The sequence below is a fragment of the Suncus etruscus genome, chromosome 13, assembly GCF_024139225.1.
Source record: "Suncus etruscus isolate mSunEtr1 chromosome 13, mSunEtr1.pri.cur, whole genome shotgun sequence".
In the NCBI taxonomy this organism is placed as follows: domain Eukaryota; kingdom Metazoa; phylum Chordata; class Mammalia; order Eulipotyphla; family Soricidae; genus Suncus; species Suncus etruscus.
Window position 1 is genome coordinate 7,168,873 of NC_064860.1, and position 13,411 is coordinate 7,182,283.

The window sequence follows — 13,411 nt, forward strand, 5'->3', positions numbered from 1 at the left end:
TATAGGAAAATTTCATGACTTCATCTCTCCTGACAGCTGCATAATATTCCATTGTGTATATGTACCACAGTTTCTTTAGCCTCTTAACTACTTTTTAAATGCCCTTACTTGTTATTGGCCTATTTAGTAACATGTGATGATACTTTCATAGAAATCTGTCCATTTAAGAGTACAATTGTTCACAATAAGCTCTCATGATATCTTGAATTTGGGGAGGAGGTCTGCTGTACTTTCTTCCCTTTTATTTCTAATCTGATGTATTTGAGCATTTTCTATTTTTTTAAGTGTGAGTCTTGCCAAAATTTTGTCTATCTTGTTTATCTTCAAAAAACCATCTTCTGGTCTCATCAATTCTTTGCATTGTTTTCTTTGTTTCTATATCGCTGATATCTGAATTTGTTTTTATTTCTTGTCTTCTGCATGTGTTTGGGTTCCTTTGCTGTTTTCCAGACGTTTAAGGTGTCGCTTTAGGTTGTTGATTTTGTATTTTTTTTCTAATGTAGTATGTATTGCTATGAGTTCCCATCTAATTACTGATTTTGCTGTGTTCCATAGATTTTGCAATTTATTTCTTCAATGTAGTTTGTCTCAAAGAATCTTTTTATTTCTTTATTTTCTTTTTTTATCTAGCTGTTGTGGAACAGCATGTTGTTTAGTCTCCAGGTGTGAAATTTTCTCTCATATCTTCTTTTTACATTCAGTCTTGATCTCTGTTACATTGTGGTCTAATAGGGTGCTTGGTATACTTATTATATTTGTGATTTTATTTAAATTAGATTTGTGTCCAAAACGTGGTCTATCCTAGAGAAGGTTCCAAGTGTACTTGAGAAGAATGTGTATTCCTTTATTTTCTTTTTTTATCTAGCTGTTGTGGAACAGCATGTTGTTTAGTCTCCAGGTGTGAGATTTTCTCTCATATCTTCTTTTTACATTCAATCTTGATCTCTGTTACATTGTGGTCTAATAAGGTGTTTGGTATACTTATTATATTTGTGACTTTATTTAAATTAGATTTGTGTCCAAAATGTGGTCTATCCTAAAAAAGTTTCCAAGTGTACTAGAGAAGAATGTGTATTCAGCATTTTGAGGATAGAATGTCCTATATAGAAACATTAGTCCTAGTTATTTTCTCATTTAGGGCTCTTATGTCTTTGATAGCATTCTGCCTACTGGTTCTGTCTAGTGGCAATAATGGCATGTTTAAATCTCTCACTACTATCATATTTCTGTCCATTTGTTTCTCTAGGTTTGTGAGCAAAAGCCTTACATATATTGCTGGCTCTACATTTGGTAATTAAATGTTGATCAGAGTTTATAATTCTTGATATATTGTTCTCCTGATCAATTGGTAGTGTCCATCTTTGTCTTTGAGTACTTTCTTGAGGTTGAATTCAATTTGGTCTGATATAAGTATGGCTTTTCCAACATATTTTGTTTGTTTTCCAGTGGCATGCATAATTGATTTTCATCTTTTTATTCTAAGTCTGTGTCTATCTTGAACTATTAAGTATGTTTTCTGCATGAAACAGATATCTGGGTTTTGATTCCCAATCCAACCCTCAACTCTGTGACAGGATAGTTATTCTATTGACGTTTAAGAAAATTTTTGACAGAAAGGACTGTTATGCCAATATACTGTACAGTATAGGGTTTTTGCTGTTACAATTTGGTACTTGTTTTGTGTAATTTATCTCTGAGTAGTTCATTTAGAGTTGGTTTAGTTAGCGCAAATATTGTGAGTTTTTTTTTTTTTTTTTTTTTTGTCGGAGAATCTTTGTAAGCCTGCCTCCACTAAACAAGATTGTAATTGGATAGTGGACTAGTGGACTCTAGGTTAAAATTTTTTCATTCCATAGTTTAAATATGTCATTCCACTCTTTCTTGACTGAATTGTTTGTTGGGTCACACCTGTTGGTGCTCAGGGGTTACTCCTGTCTCTGAGATCAGAAAAAACTCCTGGCTGGCTCTGGGGGCCATATTGGATGACAGGATTCTAACCACAATCTGCTCTTGGTTGGCTACATATAAGGCAAATGCCCTACTGATGTACTATCTTTCTGGCCCCATTTATAAATTTCTTTACTTTGTAGGCTAGTGATTTTTTGATTTCCATTGCTAAGATATTAAATACTGATTTTATAGGTCCTCATATATAAGGCTCATTGCACTTTAAAATGTAAATTTAATTGGATTTTTCTTTATATCCCCAGTTGTAGTTGTCATCCTTACTTTTCCCATTGTTATTTTCCTTTTTTGGGTTGGAGTGCTGGATTTTAAGGATGTTTTAAAAAAAGTGGTCTATTTAACTGTTTTGTATAAGTGGTTAGAGGTATATCTTTCAAAGGGTTTATTTATTCTAGCCAAGTGGGGTTATCCAAGCATAATGTAAATATTAAAAACTAGTGCCTTGAGTTATTCTCCTGGCTTTTGGCCTCTATATTTTTCAAGGGGAAATATGCTAGGTCTGCTCTGCCAAAAACCATATGGTCTGAAGCTTCTTCGCACAGATGGTGCTAGTGTCTGGAAGGTTTGGGCAATGGAAGGAGGATTGGGAGGGGTCATGCCAACCTCTCTTGGGAGTGGCCAGTTGAGTCTGGTGCTAGTGAGAGGATACACCTGGAAGGAGTGTTGGGGAGAGGCTCTTTCAGACATGGTCCTGGGTCTCTGCGACCCACCCCCCACCAAACTATTGTCCTCATGTTTTGGGAGATGGACAGAAGTTTGGGATATATTTTTTTTAATTTTTTCCACCTATCAATAATTATAGCATTCCCAGAGTCTAACCATAACCCTTCATATTATACCAATTAGGTACTTTCTACTAGTGGATGGTAGCAAGATCTACAATCTTTTATCTGCCCTCTTCCTAAATAGAACAAGCAGTCTTTATTCTGAGTTGTCTTTAACGTAGTTGACAAATGTGGCAGATGAAGCTGAGTCAGTAGTAACTTTCCAGATCTCTTTTCAGAGCCAATGTGCTCAATCAATTCTTCCATGTAAAGTTTTTCTAAATTAAGTCATTGAAGCCTAGTAATCAATTTCCCTCATGACTTATTTTAATAGAATACAAAATTAGATAGAATTCCTAAATTACTCACATAATTTCTAAGATTTTCACATGTAGAAAAAGTAGTACTCACAAGTATGAATTGCAGTTTGTACTTGCACCTTATTTAAATCATCATTCTCCAATATTAATTAGCCTGATACTCTCAGATTTCTTACACATACATGAGAAAAACCTTTATCTTGACTCAAAACATTGCTCTTTCATCCTTATCTGAATGCTCTCAAACCTCTACCACTGTCCCATATGTCCTATTTTGCCTTTTATTACCACATCTCAGCCTTCCAGTATTTTTGTTCTCAAAGTCAATGTCCCAGTTTGTAGTTTTGATTTTAAAGTCCAAATGTGTGTGGCAACTATGTATTTGTTTAATTTTATATACTCTATATTTTTACATATTGTATTTATATACTCTATATGAATGCTATCATTCCATATTTTTACTCTCTTTCTGACCAATGTTCATTAACATTACTTCTCCTAGCCCTATCCAAATTTAGCAGAAGTCAAACACCATTTCTAGTAGCTGGTTGGCATTTTACACACACACACACACACACACACACACACACACACACACACACACACACACATATATATATATATATATATATATATCATAGTCAATATTTAACAAAACCAACTCCCTAAAAAGTGCCTAACAATATATATTAGGCACTTTTTAGGCAGTTAGTTTTGTTAAATATTGACTATGATAAATAATTCTGCAATCACATACATGTTCACACATTCTTGAATTAATATTTTATATTATTGGAATGATTGTCAAGAAATAAAATTAGTCATTATTACTATTATTATATTTTTGAGGGGCTTCTCCTGGCTCAGAGCTTGAAAGTCCAGGTAGTGCCAGAAATTGAACACAGGCCTCCTATTTGTAATGTTTTTAATCCATCCCAAACTTCTGCTTTTTTCTTGACATTATTTTATAACTTATTCTACAGAGACGATTGAACCAATTGATTTTCCCACTTACAGTGATGACCCTTGTTTCTGGTTAAGTATGGGCAAGGCAAGAACCCTAACATAGTACTATTTCTCAAACCCCAAAGAAACAATTTTTAAGAAACACAAGATTAAATGTTAAGTTTTTTATTAATACATAGACAACAAAAGTATTAAGGGAAGAATTTATGGTCTATGTACTTCTTGAAATAACTTGTAACTTAAATAGTAATACACTGTGATTAAAGTTTGAAGGATAAATTTAATAGACATGAATGGAATGGTACACAAGAAGGAAACAATTTATGACTTAGGCACATCATGAAGCAAAGAACTAATAACGCAATATTTTAGTTAATCACATAAATGTATACAGTAGGTATTAAAAGGCATAATTTAGATTTTAATTTAGTTGATACAGACATAATCAATTGTCTTATAGACATATATATACTAAGGGAAGATCCTTGTAATTGCCATTTTATATTAAAGATTTTTTTTTTTTTGTTTTAGGACCACACCCGGCAGTGCTCAGGGGTTACTCCTAGCTGGCTGCTCAGAAATAGCTCCTGGCAGGCACAGGGGACCCTATGGGACACCGGAATTCGAACCAACCACCTTTGGTCCTGGATCCGCTGCTTGCAAGGCAAACACCGCTGTGCTATCTCTCCGGGCTATATTAAAGATTGAAATGCCATCAATATGTCTTTTACTTCCAAATTCCTATGTGCTTTAGTCATATCTTTGTTTCTCTACTTGAAATTCCTTTTGGATGTTGAACTGAATCATTTGGTGCCACCCAAAACTTATACATTCAGTGTTCACTCTTAGTCATAAGCAGCTCCATTTCAGAATCAAATATACTGATGTACACATCATACTTATGTGATCACTTCTATTATCTATTTTTTAAATTCTGATTATAAGGAAAAAGCACAAATTGAGTATGAAGGCATAAACCTAATTTAATTATTGCCTAAAACTTAAAGTTTAGTGTACACGAAAGGATTTCTGTACATTGATGACAGTAAGATGGTAATAAAGCGATGATTTGATTATAGAAAAATTAATCATCTTGAGTACTAAAAATCTTTCAAAAATACACAAAAATTCACACATAAGAGATCAATGAATGAAGAGGGAATATTTATACAGATATACCTGCTGTTGTGTATAATTCAAATTTGTATTGGTGTGTAATTTATAATTTATAGTCCCAGTAACTATAATAATAAGATATCACCAATAAGATTATAGAAATAGGAGAAACAGTTGTTATGGGGGACAGGCTGCTTCAGTTTTAGATATCTAAGTGTAAACATAATCCTTTTTTTTATTTCATTAAGAGTATTACAGACATGGTATTTTCTCACATGTCCTTCCATTTGAAAAATATTTTTTCCAAGACTAATTAGGGATCCAATAAATTAAGCATCATATAGTTCAAAATTGCTCCATTTGACTGTTTTGTGTCACCGCTATTTATCCATAATTTTCTATCTATGCAAGTTAAGAAGTTCTAATTTTGATTCTCTCTGATCATATGTATATGTGTACACCTCGAGTGTGAGGATGACAGTGACAAACTGCCTAACCACCTCTATTCGAAGTCACTTAGGACTCAGGTTAATTAATGAGACTCATCCTAAGGTTATACATGATCTATTACTTCCTCTAATTAGAAATAATAATCCCGATCATTATGCTGGTTAGCTGGAAAGAAGTAAGATGAATGTGCTTAACTATGATTAATAGTTTTCTTTAAGCAGCGTAGATCTCTTTTGTCGCTGAGTTCTATGCAAAATGGGCAGAAACGATGCTTTTTTTGTGATACAGTTTTTAAGAAATACACTGAAAAGTAATGTCCTATGGACCCTTTATTATTCTTGTGAGTGCAATAACTTCTTTTTGCCTTTTTTATACTATTAAATTACTGATTTTCCCACTCTGTATAAATGGCTAATTGTATATTTATTTTTTTATAATTTTATGTTTTTGTTGGGTGCTCAGGGTTTACTCCTGGCTCTGTGCTTAGATATCACTTCTAGGAAGGCTTGAGTCATTGCATGGCTGCCTGGTATCAAACTTGGGTGAGCTGTGTGCAAAGCAAATTCATTATCTAATATACTTTTCTCCATCCCTTCTGTTTTACAATTCCTACAAAATTTGTGTGATCATGTATTTTCATAATATTTAATTGTTCAGAGCTAGAATAAATTAATCTTTAGCATCATCTTCCACGTTTATAAAATTCAAAGAAGAGTTGATGACAATGATTCTTACAATGATATTTATTTACAGCTATTTTATGAGGGTCCTTACTGACAAAACCTTACCTCAAAGCCTGCAACAATATGAAAGTCTATAGAGCAAGTCAGCAAATGGCTTATCAGTGAGAAACAAGTTAAACATACATAGGAAGTTAGAAGAATCTTAGCCTTTGACTTTATCATTAATTGTGAATCGGTAAAGACTGTACATCAGCATGCTAATTTTTAAAATGTTATAAGTTATAAGTCTCAAAAACCACCATATGTAATCCATGGAAACAAAACAAAGTATAAACTTCATAATTTATAACTTAAGGAAATTTGAGAGTCATATTGGAGTGAGGAAGAGAGACAAATACATAGAGCATATCCAATCTATATAATGGGTTATCAAGCAGATAAAGGGCCAGGAAGAAAGGCAATTGCCTTACATGGCAGCTGCAATTACAGTGACCCTGTAAATCCCCTTAGCATATCTGTTCACCTGAGCACCACCAGGTATCACTTCTGTACACAGAGCCAAGAGGATCTCCTGAGCACAGCTAAATATTACACACAGCCCTCCATGAAAATACAGGCATAAATAAACCTTATTTTTAATGTGGGAGAAATTGGATATGATATAAAGCATTTAAAATATTTAAAACTATATAAGCAAACATGTTTGTTATACTAGACATATATGGAAAATTTCAAACTTGATTTAAAGATCATCCGTATCATTACAAATATTACAGAGAATTTATTTTCTTATTTAAAAGCAAAGTATCCAACATGCCAAAACATCATCTTTTATAAAAAAATTTTTTTTTGGTCACTAAAATGTCTCCTTCAACTATATGTAACACATGTGTGTTTACACAATAATTTTAGACTTAGGAGTAGTCTATCAAACTTTCAGATTGATAACTAATCTCTTACCATTTAGGAAAATGGAAATATCAGAAATTATTAAATTCTGTCAATATTGGTAAAGCTGGCATCTTGATAAATTAATAAGGCTTTCTGATCTCATCTTTTGAGCTAATAATCTTGGCAATAATATGAGAGTGAGACACATACATAAGAACACAAAATTTACAAATATGAAAACTACTAAGAATGTAACTGACAAGCATACCTGTAGACCTTGTCCATCCACAGTTACCGAGTTGGCCCTCTGCATTTTGTTTTTGTCAGTCACTTTATTTGGCTGCTGAGATACACTTTTTTCCTTTTTCGCTGTTGTTTGTTTTTCCTAAAAGGAAAAACATAGTTTATAATAGTATTTTCTTCTTACTAAAAGGGGAACAATTTAGAAATTTCTGACCACAAATTTTAGTCCCACTTTCCAATGTAGAATTCCTGGTGAATCTTATGAAATTTACATTTTCAACTGATATAATATATAGGACTTACTTTCAAATGATTCAGTTTATTGGTGTATGAAAATAACACTTAATGACAGTGAAAGATTAGTCTTATTTCTATGTGATTACTATACTTTTTAGCTTAATATTCAAATCAAATATGGCAAAAATCAGATAACCCTCAGAAATTACATTTCAATGTATTGAAACAATTTCTTCCAGTGATATACTTTCTGTTTCTATTTACCTTTTTACTTTTTTTCTTAAAGTCAACAGCATCTGATTACAACATATAAGAGTGAAAGCAGTCATTTCAACTTTGAACTAATATTTGACTTCAGTGACTAACTTTTCCCCCCTGGAAACATGCCCTACTAGGTTTCCAGAAAACTTGTCTTAGATCTCTTATCGAAGACTTTCACATCTCAAAGCATCTACGTCACCTTGCCTTGGGATCTGCAATATGTGTCTTTTCCCTTGGCCTTCTTGTGTTCACTATCTGCATTCATTTCCTATGCAACAACTATCAATCCAATTTAATTCTAATTTGAATTCTTGACAAAGTGGTCCATGTCTATCTCTCTCCCTTTGACTTATGTCATTCAGCATAATAGTCTTTATGTCCATCTCAGTATAGGCAAATTTTATGATTTCAGTTTTCCTAACAGCTAGCTGCATAGTATTCCAGTGGGCAGATATACCACAGTTTCTTAGCCATTCATCTGTTGTTGAGCATCTAGATTGTTTCCAGATTTTGGCTATAGTAAAATAGAACTGCAATGAAATAGGAATGTAGAGGGTATTTTTGTATTGTGTTGCTGTTGATGTTGTTGTTGCTATTCCTAGCATATCCCCAGGAGTACTATTACTGGATCATATGGGAGCTGAATGTCCAGATTTTTTGAGGAATCTGCATATTGTTTTCCATAAAGGCTGGAGTAGATGGCATTCCCTCCAGCAGTGTATAAGAGTTCATTTCTCCTCAAAACCATGCCAGTTTGGTTATTCTTGATCTTTGTGATGTGTACGAGTTACTGTAGGATGAAATGGTACCTTGTTGTTCCTATATTAAAAGTACCTAGAGTACATGCTTTTATACTTTTTATAAAGACATAAAATAGCTGTGGCTATTGCTAAGTATGAGAAACATCCTTCTAGCTTGCTTCATTTAAAAAGACACAAGAATAGAAAAAGCACTAAATTTTATAAAATACCTTATGTAAAATTTTAAAATAGTAATTGTAGTCTCAAAATATTTCTATAAAATAAAATTGTCTGTAAAATAAAATGTGAAAGATATACTTAATCTATCTTATATTTCATATATAACTGCCTTATATTCTGCCATATAACTCAAAAACTAATATTTTGCATTTAATTCTACCATTAGTTAGTAATATTGGAATTGGTTATTTGTTGTATATATGTATACATGTATATAACACTATCAATGTGAGACATAAGTGTGGCAATCTAAAGAAGTTATCAATAATGTAATTATATAATCTTCATAGCATATAGGCAGGAGCATCTTTGTATGTTCCATTTTTTTAGCAGTTGATTAAATAGGAAGAGCAGCTCTAAGCAAGCTATGAACTATAACCCACAAAAATGCTCTAGAGAAAAAAATATAAAACATACACATGAACATTTTAAACTGTTTTAGCTGAACACTTAGTTTTTCTAAATTAGATGTAAAAATTATATGGTCATTAATTTTTCAGCTTAATGGATATTTCTTATGTGATAGAATGTATCTAATATTAAAATGGTTTAAAACATATAAAATGCATATGCACCAATGAATTTTTAATTATATTTATTTAAACACCGTGATTACAAATATGATTGTATAATTTCAGTCATGTAAAGAACACTCCCCTTCACCAGTGCAACATTCCCACCACCAATGTCCCAAATCTCCCTCCTTCCCACCCCACCCACACCTGTACTCGAGACAGGCTTTCTACTTCCCTCATTCATCCACATGAGGGGAAAAAAATGTCTAATAGGTGGCTAAAGAATTTGTACAAACGGTAGATCATTAGCCTTCATGATATCTACCTGGGTTTAATCCCCAGGACCACATATGGTTACCTGAGCTCTGCTAGAAATGATTATTGAAGGCAGATACCTACCACACACACACACACACACACACACACACACACATACACACACACAGGCACACAGACATACACACACTGTATAATCTTTGGAATTAGCTGATATAAAACATTTTTAAAATAAACACTTAAAAATTTCTCTCCTTGGTGCCGAAAATATGGCTCAGGGTAGAGTGTTTGCCTTGCACTTGGCTGACCCAGAAAAGACCACAGTTTGATCCCCGATGTACTATATGGTTCCCCAAGCCAGGAGCGGTTTCTGACAGCATAGCCAGGAGTAACCTCTGAGCATCAGTGGGTGTGGCCCAAAACCCAAAAACCAAAAAAATATATAATAATAATAATAATAATAAATAACAGTTTTCTTCTTATTTTTTCAATATAGTTACTTGCCAAACTGTATAGCTAGCTTCTGAACTATTTTTTAAAAACTTAATTTAAAAATATTTTAAAATTTAATTTTACAAAGTATTATTTTAAGTCACATATGTCAGAGAAACTTTTTGACATTCTCTTTTTATTTCCACTAGAAAAATCTATGTTATACTCTGACTACAGGGGCAGTGTTATGAATTTCTATCTTCAGGTCTTTTAAAAAATGTTTTGGCTTTTAAGCCCACAATGTATGACTTCGTTATAATGAAGTAAATTTTGGCCTGCCAGAAAAAGCTATCTTAGATATAAAGAGTTGGAAAATTATTGTTTGAATCAATAGAGATCATTCAAATGTTGAAAAGAGCTACTCTAAGCCAGAAAAAAAAGTCAGGAAAGAATATAGCACATATGACTATAAAATATATAAAATAGCTATTGATATTTGAGCATTGTCAAGTACCAAGCTTTTGCAAAGCTACACAGATTTTCAAAATACAAAAATCAATGTTTTGTGATCCTTAGTGTCCACAAGTAGAGTAACAATCTTAATTGAGTATTTATTGTATTAGATTTTCCAAAAAAATCATCATCATAAACACAGAAGAAATGACCATTCACCAAAATAAAGATGAATAAATGAAAACTAAATAGCTTACTTTAAATATGTGCTCTCAAGAAAATCTCTTCTATAGCATGCTGACTCTCAGAGATAGCACATTTCTACATTGCTGAAAACAGCTTTCAAAAATTGGATGTGCACCACAATATTTAAGCACACTGCTATTGATCACTCATAAACTATAAGCAGCAGGTGATGATTACCTCCAACACAGGTTTTCTTCTTTTTGTCCAGTCTCAGCATGAGGCACAGGCACCTTGATTGGCTAAGAGGAACAAAAGGGTTTGCTTTGCTGCCTTTATTAGAATCCTGGGACTTGCTCTCTCTGCCTCCATATGATTTGCCTAAATGAAAATAACTCTTTGTGTACAGCTTCTGGGCCACAAGAATTTCCCAGAATGTCTAGAATTTTGAGTCAAGAAAATATATATGTTCAAACATACACACACAACAACACTTACACAGCCTAAATAAATAAATAAATAAATAAATAAATAAATAAATAAATAAATAAATAAATAAATAAAACAGAACTCCTTAAAGCAGAAGTGACACCATATTCATTCAGGCATAAAGTTTGTGAACTCTAAAAAATCAACTTACTTATAGTGATAAAGATAGATCTTTGATCATTCTGTCCTTACTGTAGTATCTATGCAATTTCTGATGTAAAATCATCTAATTTCAAATGATGCAAAAATTCAGATTCTACCATGAGACCTTGGTACTTCAAATGAGCTTTAGAATAGCAAGTGGGAAGGTAGATTTATGTAAAGAATACTTTATAAAATTTTGAAGCTGTAGTGACTATTATTTCATAATAACATATGTATATATGTGAATATAAATATGTTTTGGGGCCACAGCGATGGTACTCAGGGCTTACTCCTGGCTCTGTGCTCAGGAATCATTCTTGGTGGACTCATTGGACCATATGGGATGCCAGGAATTGAACCCAGGTTGCTTATATGAAAGACAGATGCCCTATTTTCTGTGCTTTCACTCCAGGAGATATAAAAATGTTTGTTTCTTTTAAAAGTTAAAAAGGGGCTAGAGAGAAGGACAGACAATAGGAATTTGGCCTTGCTTGCAACTGATCTAGGTTTGATCCCTGGCACCATAGATGCCCCAAGCCCAACCAATGGCGTTACCTGACTTAAGCGTCTAGGATAAACCCTGAGCACTGTCAAGTGTGGCCTACTAAGCAAACCACGCAAAACAGAAAATGTTAACAAAAGTTGATTATACAAAAACACCTCTGTGCTCCTAGATTGACTCCTCCCAGCATTTTGTTTGTTTGTTTTGTTTTGTTTTTCTCAACAGAACCACAGAACTTGAATCACCTTGTTCTGCCTTAAAAATTGAGGAGGGAAATGTGGATGGTAGCTGGAGCAAACATTTGCTTGTACATTGAGTGGAAACAAAAGATGATCAGTCCTAAATACCAACCAAAGTCAACGACAACATTATCAAGATACCCAATCTACAACAAGTTATATACAAAAGGGACCTGTTATACTAGCAGTCAAGGGGGCAAAGAGAGGAAGTATTGGATACACTCTGGGAACAGGACTGGAGGGAGAACAACTCTGGTGGTGGGAAGGGCTCTAATTCACTGTCACTATGTATCTTAAATATAACTGAGAAAAGCTTGTAATTCATATTGGTCACAATAAAAATTAAAAATAAGTTAATAAATGAAAGTTCAAATTCATGCTACATATCTAAAAAAAGATACCGTCTGTGCTAATGGAAAATATGAGCTTGGCTATAGGAACCCAGTTCAAATAGGATGCCTGGGATTGAGCCTGGTATGGTTGCATGCAAGGCAGATGTCTTACCTATTCTAATATTGTTCCAGCCTTCAAATAGATATTATCCCATATTAGTCATATTTGTTGTTTCATTTCCTATGTAAACCAATTAAAATTGTAATATGTAGGAAATAATACTATTTTGGGATATCCTTTATAAAGAGAAAACAATTGAAAAGGATAATAGCACAGAAAAACATGGAAGTAAATATAGTATGCATAGGAAAGGCAAAAGCCTATCTGAAAATGTTTTTAATGCCTATATTTGTTTTCAAAGTAAAATTATTCTTTCTGTGAAATGATTTTATGTCAGAGTTTTTTATATTATATTATATTATATGCCAAATGATTAATACTAATGTACTTACTCTTCTTAAAGAAAACGTAAGTTTTTCTACTTGTTTTGAAGTGGACATTGCGATCTATATTCTAATAATTTGGAATATGAATTTGCTTGCCTTTTTCTTTACAAGATACTTACTTTTTGTTTGTTTTGGGTCACACCAAGTGGTACTAATTGTTATTCCTAGGTTTGAATTCAGAAATCATTCTGGCTAGTTTATAGGATCATATGAAAACAAGGAATTTACATTTTCATTTAACAACTAGGTATGATGCTATTCTTATACATTAGCAATTTTTCCAATAATAGTTTTCTTGTTATACATTGTTTAATATGAATTGTGTTTTTCCCATTGCTTATTATAAATGCAGATTTTAAATGCTTCTATAACCATAAAGATCTATAATTTAAAATATCAAGTGAAAAGTATAAATTAATATTAGAAGGAACTATAAAAGCTTAAAATATTATTTATAACAAAA

General features: G+C 32.8%; 1 protein-coding gene across 1 annotated transcript in view; it reads right to left on the reverse strand.

Annotated features, from left to right (window-relative positions):
• DGKB (diacylglycerol kinase beta) overlaps positions 1–13,411 on the reverse strand; it is a 754,568-nt gene that overhangs the window by 448,138 nt on the left and 293,019 nt on the right. Inside the window, exon 15 of the mRNA XM_049785694.1 lies at positions 7,424–7,540. Within this exon, the coding sequence (XP_049641651.1) occupies positions 7,424–7,540 (117 nt within the window). The remainder of the gene's footprint in view (positions 1–7,423; positions 7,541–13,411) is intronic.